We start from the raw sequence: 26,860 nt of genomic DNA on the forward strand, positions 1-26,860 counted from the left end.
GAGACAAGAAGACCTTTTTGAGGGCAGAGGTAGCCCAGCCTGGAGGACACAAAATCATTTCCATGATAATTCCTGAAATGAGTTTTCCCACTGCACATTTCTAATATCATATTCTCACTTGCTGAGAGGTAGCAGCTTACACTTAGGGGACCCCCCCCCCACACTCCTTCTATTCCCCCTCCCCACATCATTCAAAATGTGGACCCAATACAGGTTACAAAATCACTCAAAACAGCCAGCAGTTAAATCTATGTAAAGATATGAAAGAAAACCACCATCAAATCTCAATTATACAGAACATTTAGAACCATATTCTGACTACAGCAAACGATTTCTGAAAGAGTGACATTTTCATAATCCTTAGAAAGCAATTTGGTTGCCTGCTGGCTTGGGAACTCAAGAAGTACATTCATTATCGGGACCAATTCTGACCCACGAGTCTCGGGCTGAGTGCTGCCAGTAGGCCCTTGAAAGTAGCTAATCAGATCTAGCTATAAGAAGAGGCTGCTGGATCAGGCAGGCTGGTAGCCACTGATAGTCTTATCCACCATGAATTTGTCCAATCCATGAAAGAGGGAGAAAGCTTTTCCCTACCCACTGCCTTTGTGCAATGGACAATTTTATGAACTTCTATCAAGTCACCTCTTGCTCAGGTTGTGTCCCAGGTGAGGGATGCCCTGGGAGAGCAGTAGCCAGCCTCTGGCCTAATATTCCTAAGTGAAGCAGATGTGCTGTGAGTGTGCAATTATATCCAACGCATTGGTTCTGCACTTTGAAATACTGGCCATGTTCAAGACGGAACCATACGGATGATACGCAGATACCGCCATTGCAGACCTGGCTTTTAAATGAGTCAAGAAGCTTGTAGAGGTGAGAGGAGGGCAGTCAATGGCTACAATTGACCTTCATAAGGCTCTTCTGATGTTTCTATGTCCTTATGCTGTGTCAAAGGGAAGAAAAGCATTGCCTGCCTGTCTGCCTCTCGTCAAGATATCCTCATAGAAAAAAGGGATAGGAGGTACCATGAGGACAAAGCTGGCACAACTGAGTTGTGACCCTATGAAGACAGAGACTCAAGCCATCCTTATGCCACCAAAGAGGTGACAGCAGATGCAACGCATACCTTCCCATCTGGTCCACTTGCCACAGAGAAGACGTACTCCAGCAGCAGGACCACTCCAAAGGCCGGGTGATGGACCATCTCTGTCAAGTGTATGCGGCTTCGCAGCACAAGAGCTTGCCCCTCCGAACTGCAAGGAAAGAAGGGGGGGCAGAGAGACCCAGATATGATATGCCACCCAGCCACATGCCATCAGGTTTATAGTCCTGACCATCTTTCTTTTGTCCTAATTTCTACTTGGAGAGGAACAAAGAACTGCCAGTGTGGGGTGTGCCCACGCCCCTCTATCCAACCCTCAGGACTCTTCCCCAGGCAACGACCCCTCTCTTCAAGCCACACCCCGCAGTGGCCCTTCGCCCCATCCTCCCCAGGTACTTTTGCCAGAATGTGCCCTTGAAATGTGATCATCTGCTTGCTTGCTTGGATGAAGGAAGGAAAGAGACGTGTGTGTTTGGTTGGTAGGAACTTCTGGCTTTTCCTTGCCTGGAAAGCCGCCTTCTTACCTGGGTCTGACACCGGCTCCTTGTTTCCTCTGTAAGCTGCCGGTCCGCCCTCGAGCCACCTCGGCCTCTGGCACCACCACCACCACCTGTGGTGGCTGCAAAAAGCAAAAGCCGTTGTGTACCCCAATGTGCAGCCGCCTCTCCTGCACCGCGAGGGTGTTCCCATCCAGCATCGAGTTGCCCTAGGAAAATCCATAGGTGGACAGGTCATGTCTCAAGGCACAAGGAACAACCCTGCAAAATGTCACATAGTCATTCATTCCTTCCTTTTCCTGTCCTTCACCCTAAGGTACCAGGGCGTATTACGACACGAAGAAAACAATACTCAAAACAACTTACAGAAATAAGCCACATCCTAGAAATATACACCCCGAGCCAAGTTAAAGAGGTGCATCTTCAGCATTTGCCGGAAGCTGTACAATGAAGGTGCCAGGTGAACTTCTGTGGGGAGGGAGTTCCACAACACAGGGGCTGACGCAGAGAAGGCTCTCTCCCAGACAGCCACACACCTCCGAACCTCTAAGGGAGGACAAACTACAGTGGTACCTCGGTTTACAAACAGCCCTGTTTACGAACTATTCGGTTTATGAACTTCGCAAAACCGGAAGTAGTGTTCTGGTTTGTGAACTTTACCTCGATCTACAAGCTGAACAGTGGAAGGGCACCGGTGGCGGGAGGCCTCATTAGGGAAAGCGTGCCTCGGTTTAAGAACAGATTTGGTTTAAGAATGGACTTCAGAAACGGATTAAGTTCATAAACTGAGGTACCACTGTACTCAGCACCCAAGAGGTTCTGCAGGGAAGTGGGGGATCTTTCAGATATTTGGGGCCTAGATTGTTTACCGCAATCTTGAATTGGGACTGGAAACAAACAGGCAACCAGTGCAGCTGCTTTAAAACAAAGGTTATATGATATCTAAACAGAGGCCCGGCCATTAACCTGGCTGCTGCATTTTAGACCGATTGAAGTTTCTAAGCTGTCTTTAAGGACAGCCCCGTGTTTCATGACCACCCAGAATAGAAACAATTCCAGGAACATGTTGGAGGCACTTGACTGAGAGCCAATGAGATGGGCTCTGCGACCCATCTCTCCCACTGTTGTAGTCTGCAGGAATGGCTGATGGCTGGGTGATAGCTAAGGGAGAGAAGGTCTGATGCGGCTTGTCTTACAGCAGGGCTGACGGAAAATGAAAATCCAGCTTGCTGTTCTCTTTCCTTATATTCAAATGCACAGGAAACAGACCCAGAGTAAGGGCCCGGCCAACTTATCAAATGCCACGGCATTTTTTAACCCGCGATGCCAATGTATTGTGAGGAGGGGGCAGGAAAAGTAATTTTAGGCAGGATGTCCTCAGCTAATAAAAATGAAAGCTGCCCCAGAGTGACTGCTGGATATTAAAGTATTTCATCTTCTCCTCTCTGAAAATCCACTGCGCATCTGACAAATCAACAAGGCACATCCTTGGGGGTCATTACCGCTTCCTAAATTGCAAGAGCTGAAAACACAAACATTAAAACTTAGAAGTTGCTCTGGGTATCCATTAATCAAAAGCAGCCTGGCCACCGTGTAGCTCATTAGCAGTTGCTTATTCCAGGAGGAGGGGAGGAGAAACAGCAACAGGGAGGCTGGGAAGAGAGCAGTCTCTTAATCAGAAGGAGAACTAAGGCAATAAAAGGACTCTTCCCTCCCCGCAAAAAAATGCAGCCTCAAAAGCAATCCATATGCAAAGAAACAAGCAGATGCATTGTTATTGTCCAGAAAATGGGAAATTCGTCCCTCTTAGAAAAAATCCATTGTTTTCCGCTTGGTGGTATTGGAGGAGGCAAGAAACCCAGCAATTGACTTGCAAGAATAATCCAACTTCCTGAAAATTAGCTTCATTTTGAAAGAACAAAAAAGGATGTAGTCCATATGAACAAGACTACCTTCTTGGAACAGTCTTCGCCAACCTGGTGCCATCCAGCTATTTTGACCAGAAACACATGCTGGCTGGGGCTGTTGGGAACTGTAGTCCAAAAACATGTGCACCAGGTTGTTGCAGAGGGGATCCAGAAAACCCTAGTGAAAGCTAGGTAGCTGTCCAGTGTCTGAATAAGGTTTTCAGCAGTTCAAATAGGGCTTCTGTGACCATACATAGCTCCCCCTTGCAAAGACTAGCCAATACAGAATGAATTCTGCAATATAGTAAAAAGGTAAAGGGACCCCTGACCATTAGGTCCGACTCTGGGATTGTGGCGCTCATCTCACTTTATTGGCCGAGGGAGCTGGCGTATAGCTTCCGGGTCATGTGGCCAGCATGACTAAGCCGCTTCTGGTGAACCAGAGCAGCGCACGGAAACGCCGTTTACCTTCCCGCTGGAGCGGTACCTATTTATCTACTTGCACTTTGGCGTGCTTTCGAACTGCTAGGTGGGCTTGGACTATATGGAATTGGCGGAAATGACTGGCAGAATCCGAGACCAGGGAGAAGAGTCGGTGGAAGAAGATTGGAGGAAATTTAAAGACTATTTACAGAAATATTGCAAAATTAAGGAATGTTAGAATGATGTTGGATTGAAGTTAAGTGGTTTCTAGCTGTAATGGTTTAAAAGAATATGGAAAAATTGGATTTTTAATAGGTAAAAATTTAATGTTATATTAAGATTAAAGATCAGGATAATAAGGAGGGAAAGGAATTGCTGAACTAATAAATTGAACTGGAATACAAAAAAGGGAGGTATGAGGAGGTCCGGGAAACAAGTAAATGAGAGATAAGTGATGTAAAGATGGAATTATTTTTAACTGTTTTTTATTTCCTATTTTTTCTTTTTTATTATGTAATACTGTGAAAACTTTAATAAATATTTATAAAAAAAACACACGAACTGCTAGGTTGGCAGGAGCAGGGACCGAGCAACAGGAGCTCACCCCGGTGTGGGGGATTGGAACCGCCGACCTTCTGATCGCCAAGTCCTAGGTTCTGTGGTTTAACCCACAGCGCCACCCACATCCCATATGTAACAGCTGTCAAATAAATTATGCAAAAAAAGGAGCTGCTGTGCAAAGATGCTCAAGTTGTATAATCGAGACCAGTCACAGGACCAGGTTTGCAAGAATTTGGACCACCTGGTCTCAGAATTGCAGGGGTTTTGTTGCTGTTGTTTTAGCTTAGACAACACAGGGCCAGCCTACCTGTGCAGCAGGGTGAAGCAACAAGTGTGGTCTAGTGGCTAGAGTGTCAGAGTGGGACCAGGGAGACCAGGGTTCAAATCCCTGCTTGGCCATGAAATTCAGAGTCCCTCAGCCCAATGTACCTCACCAGGGTTTGGGTGAGGATAAACTGGGGAGGAAGAGAAACTTTGTTCAATTAGTTCTGAGTAAAACTTAGTTGGCTACAACCATTGGTGTCTGAATGGTGTGGCAAGAGATTTTAAATTCTTCCTCAAAGCAAGGGAGATCAGTACATTGGTGCCACTTCAAAGAAGCAAGCAAGCTGTCTTGGACCGACACTATGACTTATGCGCATTCCTGACAACAGGTTATGTCTGGTCATTGTCTGGAAAATAATGTGCAATGAGATTTGAGACCAAAACTCTGAAACTAGTTATGCTTCAGAGTGCCCCTGAAGAAGAACAATTCAATCTGAAATGCACTGGGTTGAATAAAGCATACTTCCACTAGACTTCTGAATAAAACACACTCCTGAATCTGACATTTTCTATTTCTTTCAGTAACTTGTTTTCTCCACTCTTAAATTTGATTCCCCACATTTCCACATCAGTTTTGTGGGGTTTGGTTTTTTTCCAAAGTCCCCGTGAAAATGTGTCAGAATTTTAGTGCACGTATTTCGTAATATCCATTTACTTATTACATTTATATCCCACCCTTTTTCCTCCAAGGAGCTTGAAGTGGCGTACATGGTTCTCTGCCTCCCCATTTTATCCTCACAACAACCCTGTAAGGTAGGTTAGGCTGAGAGGCAGTGACTGTCTCAAGGTTACCCAATGAAGCTTCATGGCCAAGTGGGGATTTGAACCCTGGTCTCCAAGGTCCTGCTTCACCACTTGTAACCACTATGTCATACAGGCTCCAATAGGCAAAATCAGTGGCGTAGCGTGGGTTGTCAGCACCCGGGGCAAGGCAAGTAATTTGCGCCCCCTAACCCGTGGATTTGCGCCCCCTAACCCTAACCCCCAGATGTTGCGCCCGGTGCGGCCGGCCCCCCCTGCACCCCCCATGCTACACCACTGGGCAAAATTCATTAGGCAACTTGGCCTAATATATGTTTTCCCCCAAGCAATTGTTTCCTAATACCATGCGTTATTGTATGTTATTTTCACTAATGCTTCTTTTCTTGTATACGTTATTTGTCTGGAAAGCTGCACTGAAAATTCAGAGAAGTGCAAGCTTGGAAGGATAGCTGTGTTCTGGTTTACGTATTGTTTTGGGAAGTATGAATTAGGGTAAGGGTGTATGAAAATGAAAACCAAACTGAATTTATTCCCCATTCCTACCTGGAGGTCTCAAACCTCTTCTCCCCGCCCCTGCATTTCTCGCCTTTCCAAGCCTTAGAGAGTACCTGATCACTCATGAGCAGGTCCAAGAGCTCCTCTTCAAATCTCTCCAACGAAGGGTAGAGGTGGATGGACAGCTTCTCCAAGTACCACGTCACTGTCTTCATGAGTCGTGGTTTCTGGAATAAGTCTCCTGCAAAGAGAGTCACGGGTCATGGCATAACCAAGGTTTCAAGTTGTGACATCACCTCACTTTGTTCAATGTTCACGAATTTATGAGCCCATTTCATAGCTCTTTCTCCTTCTCACAATGCTGATGTTTTTTCGTCTAGGGAGCACTTTGCCCAAGTAAGGTTTTGCAATTGTTTTTGAAAACAGCATTATTGGTTACGTTGCTGAAATTCACACAAAAAGATTCTTTCAAAAAACAATACAGTCAGAAGCATCAAAATTCCACAAGCAATTTATTTCATTTTACTACAGACGTACGATGCAGGTGTTTGTGGAAAGAAGATCAGCAAAGTGAAGCCAATGTAGCGGGGTTTATTATTACAGTGGTACCTCGGGTTAAGAACTTAATTCGTTCTGGAGGTCCATTCTTAACCTGAAACTGTTCTTAACCTGAAACACCACTTTAGCTAATGGGGCCTCTTGCTGCCGCTGCGCCGCCGGAGCATGATTTCTGTTCTCATTCTGAAGCAAAGTTCTTAACCCGAGGTACTATTTCTGGGTTAGTGGAGTCTGTAACCTGAAGCAGTGGCGTAGCATGGGGGGTGCAGGGGGGGCCGGCCGCACCGGGCGCAACATCTGGGGGTTAGGGTTAGGGGGCGCAAATCCAAGGGTTAGGGGGCGCAAATCCACAGGTTAGAAGGCGCAAATTACTTGCCTTGCCCCGGGTGCTGACAACCCACGCTACGCCACTGACCTGAAGCGTCTGTAACCTGAAGCGTCTGTAACCCGAGATACCACTGTATTACAAAAATAAGAATTAAAAGTCCAGGGCATCATAATTCCACATGCATTTGTGAAATCTCACTCAATGTGTACTCATCTCAATGAAGATAGGAGGGGGCTATCAACGGCTATTAGCCATTATGGCTATGCTCTGGCTCCACAGTTGGAGGAAGCAATTCTTCTGAATAGCAGTTGCTGGAAACCACAATAGGGAAGAGGGCTCTTGTGCTAAGGCCCTGGCTGCCTGTTTCCCCACAGGCAACTAGTTGGCCCCTGTGAGAACAGGATGCTGGACTAGATGGGCCATTGGCCTGATTCAGAAGGACTCTTCATACAGTACATTCTCAGCAGCACTTAGAGAATTTATTTGCAATTCATATATAGGGCAAGCTCTGGAATCCAGGGCCTGAAGTTCCTGGAGAAGTTTGAGCCTCTGTACATACTTTGTACTACCCAACGTCACTTTAATATTCAGAAAGCCTGAATATAAAATGTTCAGCCAGTGGTATGGAAATTAATCCTGCAAGTATTATCAGATGTTGAAATTTCAGGCTGCCAGAGCTGATTTTCTTCATTTATAGCGGAAATCTGCAGAAAGCATAGTGATATTGGAAGCTTGTACTGGAAGTAATTTTTTACTGTACTGTAACTCTTCATCCACTGACAACTTCATTGAATTTAATAGGAGATTCATTAAAAACAAAAGAGAAGGCGGTTTGAGAACATGCGTTAGTAGCAACTGAAACAGTTGGGGCTTGGTGTTGAAAAAAATGTACATCGTGCCCTCTGACTCCACGCGGCTGAGGGAAATTCTTGATATTATTGGAAACTGACTGAACTAATAAACTAACATAATAGGGGTTATATTCCATGACGCTTAGGAGAGAAATGAAAGGTGTTTCTCAGTTATTAGAATACATATTGGAACAATTGTCACTGGGAAAACTTATTTTTGTGATTTAATATCTGTTCTACATGTGCTTAATGGAATAAATATATTGTATGCAGCGTCACTGGAATGACATATATTTACAATTTAATACATATTACATACGTTGGATCTTTTTCTTGCTTTGCTTTAAATTAAAAATCAATATAAAAACGGATTGATGTTTCTGTGCCTGCGTGATTGCAGGCTCCCATATATCATTTCTTTCTTTAAAAAAAAGAAAAGTAAGAAAGAAACCCACAAAGTGTCATGTGGCACAGGCAAGGCAGTTTATTGCGGCATCTGCTTTTGAGGGACAAACTCCACAACAAAGGCTAAGTCTGAAGGCAACTCTGTGGCTGGTGTGAGTTGGATGGGTGTCACTTGAGGACCTCAGGGCTTCAAGCAGGAGTATTTTCTCAGCTCTGCCTGGAGATGCTAGGGATTGAATGTGGAGGCGTCTGAATGCAAAGAGGAAGGCCTTTTTTAGACTATGGCTGGGCCTATTTGACCCCAATACAGTGTTTGTAATGTCATTTTTATGTAAGCATGTTATAAGGTAAAGGTAAAGGGACCCCTGACCATTACGTCCAGTTGTGGACGACTCTGGGGTTGCAGCGCTCATCTCGCTTTATTGGCCGAGGGAGCCGGCGTACAGCTTCCGGGTCATGTGGCCAGCGGGACTAAGCCGCTTCTGGCGAACCAGAGCAGTGCACGGAAATGCCGTTTATCTTCCCGCCAGAGCAGTACCTATTTATCTACTTGCACTTTGACGTGCTTTCAAACTGCTAGGTTGGCAGGAGCAGGGACTGAGCAACGGGAGCTCACCCCGTCGCGGGGATTCGAACCGCCGACCTTCTGATCAGCAAGCCCTAGGCTTTGTGGTTTAACCCACATCGCCACCCGAATGTAAGCATGTTAGGGGAATAAAAAAGAAAAGAAAAACACAGAACACAGAGTGTCCACTCATCAGCCCTGTAAGCATTCATTTTTACCCATGCTTTTGGCCTGTTAAAGTTGTGGAGGGGGACTGTTATTATGCTTATGTTATTATTATGAAACCTGTTATTATCTTTTCATTATTATGCTCTGTAAAATGTGTTCTTCATGTTGTACACACCACCCTTGGATCTTTTGAGAAAGGGTGGTTTGTAAATCGAATTAACAGCAGCAACCAGCAAAGTGGCTTTGCCGACTGCCCACACAATGTCAGCAAGAAGCAGAGCTCTGTGAGAGCCTCTGTGGAAGAAGCAGCATTTATACCAGGCCTCAAAAAGCAATGAACTGCATAAAATCTTATACTAAAAGAGATTGAGGGGGGCACGGGTCTTCTCACCTTTTTCTTCAAAAAAAAAAAAAATTCCCAACAAGAAGTACAATAAATAAACAAATGCTAAAACTGCTGATGCTATCTGAGCCCTACTACAAAAAACGCCTTGGGCGACAAATTGTAGCATTCAATCCTTCAAAGAAAAGCGCATCAGGAAAGAACTGGAACAGATGTTCTCTCCCTTTGGCTCAGCCTTCCCCCCGCCCCGCCCCTTCTCTGGCCGGCCCGGAGAAAGTTGCACTTGAGTTAATTCAAGCATGGGAAGAAAACCAGCAGCAAGGCAGCAACCTCTTCCTGAGCCCCTCTGTAAGGTTCCATGCTGGTCTTTCCAACAGAAAGCCTTGGGGCCCACCATGTCAACACCTGGGGCCCTTCCAAAGGCATCTGCCAGGGAGAGGGAGGACAGGAGATGAAATATAGGCCGGTAGTCGGAAATGCTGTAGTGGTAGTAGGTGGAAGGGTATTAGTTTAGATGGCTTTGAAAACAGAACTGGGCAGATTCATGAAGGATGTTTCTAGCCTGCACCAAAAACGGTGGGTTTGGAAGCAAGAGAGCTCTCCAGGGTGAAAAGGTAAGGAGCCAGCACTAAGATTCAAAGGTATCTCTAGCAAGGAGCCCAAGCAGCAGCCTACAGACAGCAACAGAGGCTTCTCACAGCACACAGCTAAACTATGGAACTCACTCCCACAGGAGGCAGTGACAGCCACCAACCTGGATGGCTTTAGAAGAGGATTACACAAATTCATGGAGGGGAAGGCTGTTAATGGCTACAAGCTGCAATGGCTATGCTCCACCTCCACGGTCGGAGGTGGCAAATGCTTTTGAATCCCAGTTGCTGGAAGCTGCAGGAGGGGAGAAATGCTCTTGTGCTCAAATCGTGCTTGCTGGTTTCCCGCAGGCATCTGGTTGGCCACTGTGAGAACAGGAAGCTGGAGTGGATAGACCGTTGGCCTGATCCAGTAGGCTCTTCTTATGTGGCAAATGCGTTTTGGAAATGCAAGAAGGCAACAGAGATGGGTAGACATACTTTTCTGAGCCCCTCAAATTAGGGGAAACCTTTAATAAAAATTATAAATATGTCGCTAGGATAAAAGTACCAGATTTCATAGAGGTGGGTTGGAAGATCTTGGCTAATTATTTGAGTTAACCGGAGGGGGGTGCTGGAGAGCTTAGCCACCGCAAATCTACAGCAGAGCTAGTTAAGGGGAAGGGGGGGGGGATGGACTAAGCTAGCCTGATCCTCTCCCAGCCTGTGCTGCGCCAACAGCTTTGCAGAGCACCAGAGAGTCACCTTTCACCTGCACGACCCATCCATCTCCATTACGCTAATGGAGGCTGGAGAGGTGTGATTCCAACCCTCTGCACAGCCAAGAGTGACTTTGCATGAAGTGACAAGGTTGCTAAGCTCGTCGCCGGGAAAAGCTCACGGCCAAACAGCAGCCAAGTGGGAGATTGATGAGCCTGTCGGCGGGGATGACGGATCAAGTTCCTTGAATCCCCAGGATACAGCTGCAGAAGAAAAGATCTTTAGGGCATGGCAGGAGAAGAAGGACCCACTTGGAAAGTCATCTGCATTAATGCAATGTCAGCTGGATTCTGTGGACAAGGAAGTGTCCAGAGGAGAGTTGGAGATTCTTAACATTTCCTTGCTGTGGGAATATTCCTGAAATAACAGCGGGCTGACTTCGGGGGCGAGCGTTGTCCACGCATGACTCATATCTTTTCAGAGCATTTGAAGCACCACATACTAATTTTTAATATTTATCACGCACCTAAAAGCAACAGCAAGATACTCTACAGTGCTAAGAGACACAGCATCTGGCTGGGGCTGATGGGAGTTGGGAGTCTAACAACATAGGGAGGGCCACAGGCTCCCCATCCCTGAATGAGACTGTTACTTGCATTTAATGTCACTAGCTACCTCCATCACTCACCTGTACTGAACATAACGTAATAATAGCCTAGATACCTCCAACATCTCCTCCTCCTTTTAATGAAGGGATGAGCAACCTGCTGACCTCCAGATCTACAGCTCCCATTATCCCTGACCACTCTGGCTGGGGCTGATGGGAGCTGGATTCCAGCAACACCTGGACAGGGTCAGCCCTGCCTTGCGCTACTCCAGTGACATGAAAGCTGTGAAGAGGCACATCGTCCCCTTGACTTGTTCCTCTCCCAGAATGGTTGCTGGGGTGAGGCGGCTCACCTTCAGAATCCTTGAGCTATTGCCAAGTGTTGTTTCCTCCTACTTACCTGCGGTGTGCCTGAAATCTACATGCCCGGAAGGGAAGAAAGTGGTAAGGGAAACCATCCCATAATGCTTTTCTCCCCAAGAGGCAGCTGATTAAAGATTCTTGTCCTCCCCAAGATACACAACTGTGCATTACTGAGCCTGCACTGTATAGTTAGGAGGCACAGCCCCAGCGACACAGAAAGCACCCGGCAATAGAATGAAATAATACATCTCTGGCTGGCGGAGCAGTTTAAGAGCCGCAGGAAGTGCTGGGAACGGAGAGTTTCTGACAAATTAGCTTTGCTAACACTAGAATCTGCCTTAATTCAATTTTGGGAGCCAAATATACCTCCTCAATTTCATAGAGGCTGTTATCCAAAGCTTCAGTGTATCAAATTACAGGGTACATTTGGCTGGAAGTGCCCATTTGCAGCCAATTTCAAGCCCTCGGCTCTGTCTTGTCCAGTAACCAAGTAGTATTTACTGTGGGGCCGTCTTGGTTAAGGAGAACAAACAAGAACAGAAGGGCTGGAGTGCTAACTTTGGAGGACACAGATCTTTGTCAAAGTAACACAGCCAGCAAGGGCCATTCCATGCCCAGAACTTAAAAAGATGAATCATTCATTAGGCTCTAGAGTGTGCGTTCCTGGTTGTGTGCGTGTGTGTGCCTGTGATTTTTTTTTCTGTCTGTCTAACTATGTGTGCTCTGATTGTGTGTGAGGATCTGGTCACTTTTATTATGATTATCATTGCAGAGTTCAAAGGGACCCCCAAGAGTCATCTGGTCCAACCCCCTGCAGTGCAGGAATCACAACTAAAGAATCATTGACAAATGGCCACCCTACCTCTGCATAAAAACCTCCAATGAAGGAGAGTCTACCACCTTCCACTGTCAAACAGCTCTTCCCATCAGAAAGTTCTTCCTAATGTTTAGTTTGAATCTTCTTTCTTTTCTTTTAAATCCATTGGTTCAGGTCCTACCCTCTGGAGGAGCAGAAAACAAGCTTGCTCAATCTGAAATGTGGCAGTCCGTCAGACATTTGAAGTTGGTTTTCATATCACCTCTCAAAGTGCTGGGATTGACCTTTAAAGCCTTACGCAGCTAAGGACCTCAACACCTCAGGGACCGCTTCTCTCCACATGAACTGACCCAGACCCTTCAGTTGTTATCTGAGACCCTTCTTTGTGTGGATCCTCCTTGGCAGACCTGGAGAGTAGCCATATGAGAACATGTCCTTTTCAGTGGTGGCTCCCCACTTGTGGAACATTCTTCACGGGGAGGCTCACCTGACACCATCATTACACAAACATTTCTTTTCCATCAGGCCTTGGGCCTCCTTGAGTGGGTGAGAGGTTTTAATCCTGCCTTTTAAAAACAGGCTTGTCTTTTAGTTTGTGTTTGTTTTTTCCTTTTAATGCATGTGCTTGTTTATATATTGTAAGTCGCTCTGAGTTACCTTGGTAAGAAAAAGCGACCAATAAATTTAATAAATAAATATAAATGAATAAATGTTAAAAGCAGTTTCGAATGACTTAAAACTGCAGAAATAAGGCGGGTCCTAAAAAAATATGTATCTCAAGTGCAGAAAAGCCAGGGTAAAGCAGTGCATCTTCAGCATTTACCAAAAGGTATATAATGAAGCCCACAACATAGAGCATGGGTAGGCAAACTAAGGCCTGGAGGCCGGATGCGGCCCAATCACCTTCTAAATCTGGCCTGCAGACAGTCTGGGAATCATTGTGTTTTTACATGAGTAGAATGTGTCCTTTTATTTAAAATGCATCTCTGGGTTATTTGTGGGGCATAGGAATTTTTTTTTCTTTTCAAAATATAGTCCGGCCCCCCATAAGGTCTGAGGGACAGTGGACCGGCCCCCTGGTGAAAAAGTTTGCTGACCCCTGACATAGGGTCTGCCACAGAGAATTTTGAAATGCCCACTTTTAGACTCTCAACAGCTTTCCAAGGAAGCAATGAAATTTCTGGGCCCCCTACCTAAAATGTTCCCCATCCCCGAGTTTCAACTTTTGGATGAAGATGGAGTCAAAGGGGTGCTCAGCACAACCCAAAAATGTGCATTGAGGGAGAGCTTTGAAATTTGATACCCTCCCTTTCCTCTGAAATCTCAGACTGAAATCCAATTAAAGTGAGAGGGCTTTTATTTCTGGGCCTCTGTGGCTCAAACGAGGGATCTCGTGACCTGGGGCTAGAATCAAGTCTAATGAGCTCCCACAGGCTGCATGTTCAGGCCTTCAGGTACAAAGACCAAGGGAAAACATTGCCCCCCACAACTGACAGGTCACATGAAGCCTCTAGTAGACTAGCCTGGCCTGCTACAAGTACCACGAAACCTGTCCTTCTGCCCTTGTCGGATCAAACAAGTTGGGATCTTTCACCTCCTCCATTTCAAAGCTCTAGTGCCTCCGGTCTAAACTCCCAACACTAGCCACTGGTCTCAGAGAACCTGTTTAGTTGCAAGTCACTTTAACCAACCAACCAACCAACCAACCAACCAACCAACAAAAAACATGTTTAGGTCTAGTTGCAGGGCATGACTCCACCTCCCCTACCACTTCCTACCACCCAGGAAGTCTGCAATATACAGGACCTTCCTATACACAGGTCACTTTGTTAGCTGTCCAGCACAGACAACAATCGGGAAATCCGGCTGTACGAGTACAGCTGGTGAATGTTAATTTGGGTGCTCTGGGAATGGCCATGTGACAGAGTGCGGCCTGGCTTGTTTGCGGATAAAGAGAGAGTGTGCATACAGGTACACACAAACCTCAGAAACCTGCTCCCTTCCCCTCTCCATCCCTTCAGATCCTCACCTTTAACCATTTCCCAATTCCCAAACAGTCACGTAAATATGCAACCGGACAGGATATTTGTTGCATGTTGCTCTCCTCCGTTTGCCCACCTACATTCCTGACCTACTGCTTTGGCTAAGCATAGAAGTCATTGCCACTTTTAATGAGTGGGAGGTTCATTGATTGCTAGGCATGCAAATAGGTAGGGATTGGTATAACAGTTGCCAATGCCACAAAGGAACAGAAGGCTCCAGTCAAGCACAAGAAAGCAGGGAACTTCCCCTTCGCATTCTTTTGGGGAATACACATTTAGGGAGCTCTGACCTAAGCTGAAAGTTACCTGAGTTCTGAGCACAGTCTGTTAAGTTTCCCCTATACTGCAAAACAAGACTAAAGCCCTAAGAGGTGGACACTTGTGGTAAAGCCAATCAGAACAGAAATCCTTCAAGTGTTTCTGGAAACTGCAGATAGTGGGTGCCTGTCACATCTCGACAGGGATGCTATGCCACAGGACACTGGCAGCCACACTAAAAGCCCTGCTCTCAATCACCGCAGAGTCTTTCATATTAGTGCCAGCACTTTGAACCTGGCACAGTAGCAGATTGGTAGCCACCGCAAATCCTGCAAGTAGGGTGCTATATGCTGGCAGTAGTTTGCCTACTTAAGCAACCGAAGTCTCTGTGTTCTGAACCGGCTGCAGCCTCTGGACTAACATAAAGGGTAGCCCCACACAGAGTGTGATTTATTGAAGTGATTTATCAGCAAGTTTTCCAGTCATCACACATTTTCGGTCTTGAGGAATTCAGCAGGTCAAATCCAGGAAAGTATACAATTTTAGCACAGTTAAGAGGAAGGCTAAAAGGATGAGCAGTCACAGTGCCAAAACCCTGAACTGCCGCTGCCAGCCAGTGTTGACAGTACAGAGCAAGATGGACCAATGGCCTGGCTTGGTATAATGCAGCTTCCATCCTATGCTGCTAGTCTTTCACACTGCAAAAAGAAAAAGTGTGTCTTTCACAATACCTTCATGTGCTGCTAGCATGCCAGGGATTCTCTGCAAGCTGGACACAGGGGTGTTCTCTGGCAGGAGGTGATAGACAGCCTCCAGGGGTGGGTGTGGCTGCAAGCTGCATTGAAGATGGCAGCTGTCAATCGCCATCAGGTTCTTGTTCACTAAAGAAAGAAGAATAGGAAACTTTTTTTCTTAATTCAGTGAGACCAAGAAGTGCCCTGCTTTGCCCAAGAAAATAAGCCACACTGAAATGGAAGACAGCACGACTCCTATGGATTGCTTTCAACTAAGTTTATTCAGAATAAACCCACTGAAATTAATGAAATGAAATAGCCAAGGCTATTAATACTGAGGGGTGTACTCAAAGTACAATTGGGGGCATCTCTGGATCATTAGCCTGTTGGTGTGTGTATGTGTGTTGTGTATGTGTGTAAGGTTATATGTATGCATAGGGGGGATTTTAAAGAAGTGCTTCTTTGCTCATCCCCGCTGGACAAGCCACACCCAAAATTCTTTCTTTTGCACTGTTCTAAAGGGAGCTGGAACTCAATCAGAAGCACAGGCTTAGCAGACAATGGTTTCATCCCCACAAAGTGCTACGTCATGGTTTGTTTTAACCATAGTTTGTCCAACATCTCACTGATGAACAAACAACCCACATCTTCACTCTCCAAATTTTCCTGCTGCTCTTCCCTCTCATGGCTCTGTAAGCCAGAAAGCACCTGGGCTGGGGCTGCCAAACAAAGTGTGGTTAAGCAAGGCTGTTTGGTTTGGATGTTACACTAACCCACACTTAAAACAAGCTGTGGTCTGCAATTCTCGTGTGTTTATTGAGGATGCTTTACTTCAGTGTTTCCCAACCGGTGTTCCGCGGCACACGAGTGTGCCGTGAGACACCGGCTGGTGTGCCGCGAGATGCCTGGAGGGAGGCGGGCGAGTCGGGCGGCGAGAGGCGGGGCGGCGGCGGCGAGGAGAGGCCGCGCCTCCTGCTGCTGCCTGGCGCTCCTCCTCGCAGCCGGCAGCACTGCCTGGGCGCCTCCGCGCGACTCTGCCTCGCTGGGTTTGGTCTCCCAGCAGAGACGAGTCACACGCGCACCTCCCTCCCTCCCTCAGCCTGCGCGGAGGGAGAGCCAGAGAGAGGCATCGCTCCTGCGCGGCGGGAGAGGGAGCAGCCGGAGCGATGCCCCAAACGAAGGCATGGGACCGGAGGGGAAATCCTCCCGGCGTGACGCTGCGCGCTGACGTCACGGGGCGGGGCTTTAATGGTGGTGTGCCGCGAGATTTTTTTTCAGTAAAGAGGTGTGCCGTTGCCCAAAAACGTTTGGGAAACACTGCTTTACTTGACCATAGGTTTGTTTGCTGTTGTTTTGTTAGTGGTCTGCAATTCGACAAGCCATGGCTTCACACTGTGGTTTGTTCCCAGAAAGCAATGCGAGGTTAGTCTGCTTGGCTGGGTTCAGACATTCAAACAAACCATGGTTCAGCTTGGGCTAAATAAACCGTGGATTAGTGTTAGGCACAAAGCAGGCCACCGTATTGCTCATGTTCTCCTTTTACCTTGCCTTCCCATCAGCATGGCCAACCTTGCCTCACTCCAAGGTTGTTCTTGCTCTCTGACAGGAGCCAAATCTGCAGCAGGAAAACCCATTGCAGCATATCTAAATAGCTCATTCCATCCCATTTGCTGCTACGTATCAACTGGGCACTGTCCTCAAAGAGGGATTCAATCTGCATTAAATATTCAGCATGAGACTGTGCCCTCCTGCAAAACTGCCGCCAACAAGGACCTTTGTCCCTCCCAAATGGATTTGGCTCATGTCTGGGATGCACAGAGCGACTGTCCAGAAACAGCTGGGCTGTTGTAAAAGGTTGACATGGTTGCTGCAGCACCAGAGCAGACAATTAGGGTGGGATAAGGGAGGAATCAGTCAGCAGGTAAGATGGAAAACAAACAGTAAATTAAATCTGACAGCTCCCTGGAAGCAGTCTGTCTAAAGGCAGTTTGGATCGGCATTTCCAGACTTCTGAACCACACTCTTTATCTGATTTAAAATCAGAGGCATGTTTCTTGTTACTTCCCAAGAGGTTTAGTTTTAGAGTGTGTTAAGGGCTAGCTGGTCGTAAACAAGACCGGGCCCTGGGTTTGTGCATGATTTGCTTGCTTGAGTGTGTCACGTATTTAGAATAACACAATCCCAGAGCAGTGCTTCAAGCAGGGATGCAACAGGCAGACAGATGTCTCTGAGAGTGGGCAAAGAGTGCATCTGTCTCAGAAGTGACCATATGCTCCAGTCACACACGGTGCAAAGACGAGACAGAATGACCAGTCATGGAAGGGCTGAATGGAAGGGGGCAAACCAGACTGCTGAAGTATACTGTGACACAGCATGCAGACTCTTTTGTGGGGGGGGTACTTTGGGCTCATTCATCCCTTCCCCTCTGAGTCCATGATCTGCTTTCCCTCAGAATTTTATGGATCCGCCTTAATACATATGCAAAGAATACACTGTCTAGCATGTGGAAATGGCGATATGCCTCATGACTTACTCTCTATTGGTTCTTGGAGAAGTGGGTGCAAGAGGGCTCGTGGGGTCCCATGATACAAACTGAGCCTGGAGAGAAAAAGGAGACAGAACATGATACAGAGGGTTGGTGTCATCTTTTGTCCCAGTAAAGGTAAAGGGACCCCTGACCATTAGGTCCAGTCGTGACCGACTCTGGGGTTGCGGCGCTCATCTCGCTTTATTGGCCGAGGGAGCCGGCGTACAGCTTCCGGGTCATGTGGCCAGCATGACTAAGCTGCTTCTGGCAAACCAGAGCAGTGCACGGAAACGCCGTTTACCTTCCCGCCGGAGCGGTACCCATTTATCTACTTGCACTTTGACGTGCTTTCAAACTGCTAGATTGGCAGGAGCAGGGACCAAGCAATGGGAGCTCACCCCGTCACGGGGATTCGAACCACCGGCCTTCTGATCAGCAAGCCTTAGGCTCCGTGGTTTAACCCACAGCGCCACCCCTGCCCAGTTTTTGTCCCAGTGCAGAGTAGTACATCGTCCCAATGCAGAGTAGTAAATAAAAACCAGAAACTCTCTTTAACCTGCAGCCCTCCAAATATTGTTGGGACTTTAATTCCCATCATCCCTGACCACTGGCCACACTGGTCAGTTGTTAAAGTCCAACAACATTTGGAGGGCTGCAGGTTCCCCAACTAGGTCTACACAAACACAGCTCTAGGCTTAACAACCAGCTAATCCTGTGTGAACAGCCCTAAAGACACAGAAATCTGCCTCTGCTATTACAAAAGTTTATCCATTTACCCTTTGTCCTTCAAGTTCAGGTTTGTTGGCTCAGATCTGCTGTTAAACAAATGTACGATCCCAAAACCACACGACATCTCCTGCGGGGTCCCGTCCCGCCTCCTGGCTGTTGCTACGACCTCCACCACCAAAACGATGCTGGGATAATCCAAAGATGTGTGGAAATAAACAGTCTGGAAAGGGAGGGCAAGAGGGGAGAGGAGATGAGTTGGGTTATCATAGCAGCTTACAGCTAACTAAAGCCGATTCCAAACTGTGGTCCCTTGCTGCCTGTATATCTGGAACTTCTTCCAAGGACACAAATATGGTACACAAGAATATAAGAACAGCCTGCTGAATCAAGCCTTTCCCCTCCCAGTCTCCCACCCTGGGAGATCTTGATTTCCCCACCTCTCACTCAGGTTTCATACGCCAACTTTCTGCAACTTTCATGTGTGTGCAGCCCCTGGCCCTCAGTGGCAGTCCAGAGTGGGTGCCCACAGTGCTGGGTCCATATCAGTCATGGCATTAGCAGTAGCCAAGGGGGGGAGGGAGTGAAAATGAACAACCAACTACCCCTGGCAGGGCCAGCCCAAGCCATTTTGCCACTTAAGGCAAAACAGAAAAGGGCAGGGGAGCCTGCCTATCACTGCCTCCTCCTCTGCCTGAGGTGACTAGAAGCCACAGCATGCTGAATAATAACAAGAATAAAATTTTATTTATATCCCACCCTCCCCAGCCAAAGCCAGGCTCAGAGCGGCTAACAACAGTAAAGTAATACAGCATTCTAAAATCAATTCATTATAAAATCAGTTATAATCAGTGAAGGGGGTGGGGCTGGGGAAAAAAGAATCTGGAGAGCAGCAAGTGACATTAGCCGCCATGGGCAGCAAGCACAGGAGGCAGTGAGCAGTATGCTCCTGGGGGAGGCTGGATTTGCTGTCCCTCCCAGTCATCCCCAGCCTGCCACCCAAGGCAACTGCCTCACCAAGGCTAATGGGTGGGCCAACCCTGACCCCTGTCAAAAGGGAATCAATCCATTTTATGGCATATAGCCAAAGGCCTTTACAATAGACGACAGAGAATAAAAGGAAATTTCATCTAAAATCATACAACGTAACCTCGTAGTAGTTTACAACACAAAAAGAAATATAAAACATTAAGACTTAAGACTGGAGTGCATTCACATAGCTGGGATGGAGCTTCTTGGCTGCCAGCGCAAATGTGGCTACCTGGTGGGTAATGTACCGATGTTTATCTGTTCAGCTGTCACTTCCTGTATGGATCAACCTGGAAGCCAATTGGCGATATAAATTTTCCTCTGGGTGTTGTATACGGGGGGGGGGGGGACAAATCAGCAGGTAGTGTGTGATGTCCTCTACCTGATTACATCCATGTATAAATTTGCGATCCATATGGGGAATTCCCTGGTAGCTCCTCTCCAAATATGCCAAAGGCATCTGTTGAAATTTTAGTTCTAGAAAGGCCCTGTGTAGTTGTGCGAAGGCCAGAGTCTCAAGGTAATGGTGCCATGAGTGATTGGTCTTAATTTGGAGGTACCAAGTAGAGTAACGGGCAGCAATCATGCATGCTCTGTCTTGGTTGGAATCCTGATCAAATATCCAATTTCTAAGGTCACGTGGGCTAAGGGCTAAGTAGTTCTCCATTTGGAGATCAGAAACCCTAATATTATCTTGGCACATTTGCACAATCTCAAGATTCCAAAAAGCAGCAACGCTTACTGAGGGTATGATCCTCGAAGGCATTTAGCCTGTGCCAGTTCCCGTCAAAGGGAATCACTTCTGGACCACTCCCAAACCTTGTCCAGTAGCCTCTCCTTAGACCAGCATGACTTGGAAAGCCTGGGTGCAATCCCTGGCAGGTGTGTGATTGAAGAGCAGGTTAATCCTTCTATTAGAGAGTCATTATCCAAGTGTCACAGGCAAAACATTTGCTGTAATCACAGACTGTCAGGGAAGGATAACGGAGGGAGGCATTAAAGCATCAGTCCGCAGAAATAAATCGTTATTCTATTATCTTTTATTGCAAAATGATGGAAAAAATTGTCAGCAACCGTTGACAAGCGGACCGGCAAGGCAGAGTTATGTGCAGGTTCCTGAAGAATTGGGTACCTCTCTCAAAGTGGGTATCCGTTGCGTCGCTAAGCCTATTGCTGTCTCCAGAAGTGCCAATATTGGTCTTCCTAGTCTTATTGCCTCCTTTCCTGAATGGGGCTACCACAATGGCTGGTCAAAGCCACCAGGGTTACACCGGGGTGAAGATTTGGGAGAGAAATTGGCAGAGCTCCCTTCCGAACAAGAATGCAATACGGGCTACGTTAAATGTCTTGTTGCATTTGACATTAACTGGGTGATTGAAGAAGAAAGGGCCACTGTTCCTCACCCACCTCCATGGTTTCAGCCAAAATCAGGCCTTCCTTCCACAAATTGCAGCCTCGAGGTGGGGCATCTTCATGAGGCCCATGACAGGGAAGAGTTAAAAAGCCCTGCCCATGTGACATTTTACTTATTATGTGCTTGCCTAGCTTTATGTAATGGAAGCAGGATTACTTGCATGCAGCATATTTCACATGCCTAATTGTCGACAGGGGGGATCCACTGGGCATCCAGGAACTTGGACAACTCTCTCTGTTTGCCATTAAGAAGACAAGCATTAAGAGACGGTTCCCCTGCACAGGCAGCTCTCTCTGAAAGGTTTGAATGCAGCTTCCCAGGAAGGTAAACGAGGGAAATGTAATTATTTGCAATGGCACCTTGGCAAACCTCTCCACACAAGTGCTCCCCCATTATCATCAGGGGAAAATAATAATTGAATAATCACAGTGATATGAAGCTGTTCATTAGCCGGAATGGAACGGCTGGGGGAGAATGGCAAACGGGGCTCAGCAAATTATCCACGCAGGAACCGTGTTTGTGACAGATGAGACGATGTTCTCCTGCCCTCTTTGGAGCGGCTTATCAGGATTTGACAGTTATTCTCTGTGACGGAATAAACAACTTTCTAAACCATTAACATGTGCTGCATTCCAATCCCTGGAATACCCTCAATGCAAAAAAAACAAAAACAAAAAACAAACCTGGATTTTTCTGTTGCTGTTGATACTGTTTAGCAGAACAATTTTACCGGCTCCTTTGGATCGCACTGCCATTATTGTGGGAAAGGAGGGTCACAAAAAGGTCTTGAGACTCTTCAAATGGCAAAAGGATGGAGAATGTGAGTCAAAGGCAAAGGAACCTGGTAGCCAGCTGAAGCAGGTGTCCGAGTTGCTCAGACTAGCAGGGAAATCTGTCCTGGAAGCAAGGGTCTCAGAGCCACAAGTGGCATGCCCTCGCCCCCCTGTGAGGTCATGCTGGCATCGCTGAAAGCGTTAGTGGCCACCTCTGTATGATTAAGAATGAGAATGGCAGGAAAGTGGTTTTCAATTCACTCATAAGACTGCAAATGCAACAAGTAAGACGTGGACCTCACTGGGCATGATACCATCCTTGATTGAAAGAACAAAAACGCTGAATTGCTATCCAAGCATAATTCATTCCTGCCCAAAGAGAAGCCCACAGAGACCAGCCTGAATTTGTCCTCGATCCGCCCTCATCACCTCTTCCTCCTTCCACTGCTGCCCTCATCCTGACACTTGTTCCTCCTTGCTTCTCCCCTCCCTTCGTTGACTCCCCACCAGCCAAAATGGAGACTGGAAGATCCTCAAGTTGAAAATTGTTGTTTGTTTATATTACTAAACTAAACAAACAAAAACGGTCCTTAAAGTAAGAAGCACTCGCTGTTGCTTCTCTGGCCTTCAGGGAAGCGTCTCTTTGCATGCTCAGAAACAATGCATGATTCTGACAGGTGAATGCTACCACATAAGGCTGTTTCTGAAGCAGTCCTGGCTCCTCCCATATCTGCCATACTGGCTGTGCTGAGCAGGCCTTAAAACAACAGTCCAAGAGCTTTCCTAGCAGGGCTGACTTTCCAGGAGCCCAAGTAATCACATGGTTTTTCTGCTTTAGACACACTCTTTGCCACAATTCTACTTTTGGATCAAAATTGGCTGAGCAGTCTGGAGAAATTATTATTATTATTATTATTATTATTATTATTATTATTATTATTATTATTAATACCCCACCCATCTGCCTGGGTTTCCCCAGCCACTCTGGGCAGATTCCAACAAAATATTAAATATTAAAACATCAGTCATTAAAAATTTCCCTAAACAGGGCTGCCTTCAGATGTCTTCTAAAAGTCAGATAGCTGTTTATTTCCTTGACATCTGATGGGAGGGTGTTCCATAGGGCGGGTGCCACTACCAAGAAGGCCCTCTGGCTGGTTCCCTGTAACTTCACTTCTCGCAGTGAGGGAACCGCCAGAAGGCCCTCGGAGCTGGACCTCAGTGTCCGGGCTGAACGGTGGGAGTGGAGACGCTCCTTCAGACACTCCTCCCAAAAAACAGGAGAATGACACAAATAACTCTGTAAGTTCAACGAAGTATGAAATGTGTGCGGGAAAGCAAAGAGAGCATGGCTTTGGGATACTGAGGAGGCAATTTTGAAAAAATGGCTTGGCATATTCAGTGGGAGGGCTGTGTCCCAGGAGCCTCAGTGGACTACCCTCCGCTCACACTAGTCCTGATAAGAAGAAATTATTTCTGTGCACCGACATATCACTGTGAAATGTGTTATAGGAATTCTAAGGTCTTAAATATAGAATAAATGTTGATAATTGCACAAGGTAAACACACATATAAACCACATGTCTAAAATAGTACAGGAGAGCAATCCAAAAGCCATCTTGGTTCTCCTAAAGACTCTTAGTATTTCCTCTGCCTCTCTAATCCCCCTTGCCTTATAACACGTAGGCAGATAGCAATCAGGGGAAGTTCCTGAAGCAGTGGCGTAGCGTGGGGGGTGCCAGGGGTGCCGACCGCACCGGGCGCAACATCTGGGGGGGGCGCGAGTCCAGAGGGAAGGGACAAGTTCCTTCCTCCGCCGGGCTCCCCGCCGCCACCGCCAGCCTTGCGCCCTAGCGCGCGCGCCCCCCGCCGTCGCTGTGGCTGCGCTCCGCTCACTGCTCGCAGGAGGAGCAGCCGCTGCAGCAGCGCCGACGCCGCCACCGACGCCTGGCCGGGCACGGGCAGCCTCTGCACCCTGCCGCCGCCGCCATCCCCTCGGCCCAGCCACAGGCGGCGGCTGCTTCTGCCTCCATCCTCCTCCGGGCAAGCAGCGTTGTTTGCGCGGCAGCGCCAGCGGCAACTCGCAGGTTAGGGGTTGGGGGGCGCAAATTACTTGCCTTGCCCCGGGTTAGGGGGCGCAAATTACTTGCGTTGCCCCGGGTGCTGACAACTCACGCTACGCCGCTGTCCTGAAGGGATTCCTCTCCTATATCTATGAACCTCCTTGGTATTAATTGTCATTGTTTGCCCAGGTGCTCTGCATTGAGGGATCTCTGATGGGCGTCCTGATTGTCTTATCAAATCTTATCAAATATGCTAATGTTTTGTGTAAACTGTGCCTGGAACTATGCAAAACTTGCTAAATCCTCAGGAATATCACACCTTGGCCTGCCTGAGCCACAGTAACCCCACCTTGTACAAGATGTAATTTCTGACTGTTTGTAGCAGGGATGTGCTTTTTCTCTACACCAAAATGCAAACCCTTAAAAGAGATGTTGGTTCTGGGTCTCTCTTGTCTCTTTGCGGGGGGGGGGGGGGGACTCTGTTGCAACAGAAAAATAAAGATCTGCCTTGCTTTCACTGCATCCTGACTCTATCCATTCATCTCTGACTGATCATGAACTTAGAGAGGACTCAGTCCCTTGGGGAGTTGGGCAGCACAAGTCAACCACCCCTATTTTTCCTATATCAAATGTGATGAGCGTTTTGAGCACCTGATTGGCCCACTGCATCCATTCGCCACTGGAGGAGAGAGAGAAATGGTAAAATGAACCATAATCCTAAAGTCCCCTGGAATTGTGCTTTACAAATACTAAAACGCAACAGTGCATTTAAAGAAAGAAAGGCAATCCACTTAATGGGATCATCGGGGGGGGGGGGAGACACAGGGCTACTCAGAGCAAGGTCTAGTGGTGCCAAGTTTAAGACAACACAGAATAAAGTTACTGGGGAGGGACACCCCATCACCCTCAGCTGCTCCTACCATCCCTGAATTGGTTGGATATGCTTGCTGACCTTGCGTCATTCCTGGAGCAAGAGCACCATCTGCTGCCTGATCTCAAGCATGACAAGTAGTGAGAATTTTTATTTTTAAATTTTTTAAAAATCTATTCCATCATTTACTAGACTGGGGGATGAGGGTAGAGCAGACAGATAGAATGGAGGCACAATACCGAGTCGTATTTACAAAGCCCTGAACAACTTATGTGCAGGGTAACTCAGGGAATTTGTCTAACCCTCTTTTAAAGCTATCAAAATGTGTAGCCTCTTGCAGGAGAGAATTCCACCAAGTTACACTCAAGAGAAATCCCAGTTCTGTTCAAACCCTTCATTCCGGAGAGGAGCAGGGAAAGAGTATAATTTTACAGCTAAGGTTACTAGAAATGGGGAAAGAAGAAAGGCAGGACATCCAGGAGAATATTGAGAGACCTATAAGTGATATGGGGTGGGGGAAAGACACCATGGTGTAGTGGGTAGTGTTTTGGGAATAGGATGTAGGAGACCACGGTTCAGATTTCCATTCGGCTATGAAGCTCACTGGGTGACTTTGGGACAGTCACTGGCTCTCATCTTAACCTACCTCACAGGTTATTATTATTATTATTATACTCTGCCCATCTGACTGGGCTGTCCCAGCCACTCTGGCTGACTTCCAACATAATAAAAACATAGCAAACATCAAACATTAAAAAGTTCTCGATACAGGTAGGTTGTGGGGATTAAATGAGGAGGGAGAACCATGTACACCACCTTGAGCTCCTTCGAGAAAAAGGCGTGATAGAAATGCAATAAATACATAAACTACCAGGGAAGGAGCATGAGCTCAGGGACTCCAGCAGAGTCCAAGGCTGTGATCTAGCCAAGTCTGGTTGTGCCCCACCCTCCACTTGAGCTGCTGAGAGGAATAGATCACACCACTCTGCCCCCTGTGGTTGGCATGGCCATAGAATCACAGATGCATGAAGCCTCAGGATCATAGGATCCTAGCTTGCTGTATCTGTGATCATTCAGGCTCCAGCATCTAACCTCAAGCGACTCCTAAGAGATCACCAGCCCTTTAAGCAAAAGAACATAAAGGGGCATCCTAAATCAATGGGTTGGAGCAACTGCTCTATGAGGAAAGGTTATAGCATCTGAGGGTTTTTTCACTTGTTTCCAGAAAGTGCAGATCAGGGTTCCTGTCATAATAATAATAAGAATAATAATTTTTATTTATATCTCGCCCTCCCCAGTCAAAGCCAGGCTCAGAGCAGCTAACAGCAATAAAAGTAACACAGCATTCTAAAATCAATATTCTAAAATCAATTCAAAATCAAATGGCAACCACTGGGTCAGAGTTCTACAAGGGTCACCAAAGGAGGGGGTCAGACTGTGCCTTGGCCAAAGGCCTGGTGGAACAGCTCTGTCTTGCAGGCGCTGCGGAAAGATGTCAAGTCCCGCAGGGCCCTAGTCTCTTGTGACAGAGCGTTCCACCAGATCGGGGCCACAGCCAAAAAAGCCCTGGCTCTGGCTGAGGCCAGCTCAACAATATGGATGATATTCCACAACATAAATCAACAATAGGGATGATATTCCACAGAACAAGGGCAGGCACACTAAAAGCCCTGCTCTGAGTTACTGCAGAATGGGCTTCTCAGACCTCTGGAACTTGGAAGAGAAGCTCTCCTGCAGACAAAAGATGCTGGACTAGGCAGGCCATTGGTCTGATCCAGAAGGGCTCTTTTTACATTCTTATGGGATTGCACATGATCTCCTGCTGACTTCAGGGTGAGGTTCCTGGCAACCACAAACTGTTGGTTGGCTAGCAAGGCCAGCCAACGTTTTGCTGACCTCTACCTATAGTCACTGATAACACCCGGGTTCCAGGTCTGATAAGAATCCCCCCTTGCCTGCATGTTATTTGGTTGCCGGGCATGCAGCTAGGTCTGAGATGAGGCTGGGGACTGGAGTAGGGGCTGCGTCCTTCATCAAGACACTAGCAGCTTCCTAAAGCAG

The 26,860-nt window shown here is 47.1% G+C and overlaps 1 protein-coding gene across 3 annotated transcripts in view; it reads right to left on the reverse strand.

Annotated features, from left to right (window-relative positions):
- Nucleotides 1–26,860, reverse strand: part of NPHP4 (nephrocystin 4) — a 96,651-nt gene that overhangs the window by 57,494 nt on the left and 12,297 nt on the right. For all 3 annotated transcript variants that reach the window (XM_081203983.1, XM_081203982.1, XM_081203984.1), the window contains exons 4-9: nucleotides 18,700–18,872; nucleotides 17,930–17,994; nucleotides 15,394–15,543; nucleotides 6,182–6,309; nucleotides 1,624–1,805; nucleotides 1,124–1,250 (exon numbers count right to left, since the gene is read on the reverse strand). In XM_081203983.1, the coding sequence (XP_081060109.1) occupies nucleotides 1,124–1,250; nucleotides 1,624–1,805; nucleotides 6,182–6,309; nucleotides 15,394–15,543; nucleotides 17,930–17,994; nucleotides 18,700–18,872 (825 nt within the window). The remainder of the gene's footprint in view (nucleotides 1–1,123; nucleotides 1,251–1,623; nucleotides 1,806–6,181; nucleotides 6,310–15,393; nucleotides 15,544–17,929; nucleotides 17,995–18,699; nucleotides 18,873–26,860) is intronic.

The sequence above is a fragment of the Podarcis bocagei genome, assembly GCF_964188305.1.
Source record: "Podarcis bocagei genome assembly, chromosome: 7".
NCBI lineage: Eukaryota > Metazoa > Chordata > Lepidosauria > Squamata > Lacertidae > Podarcis > Podarcis bocagei.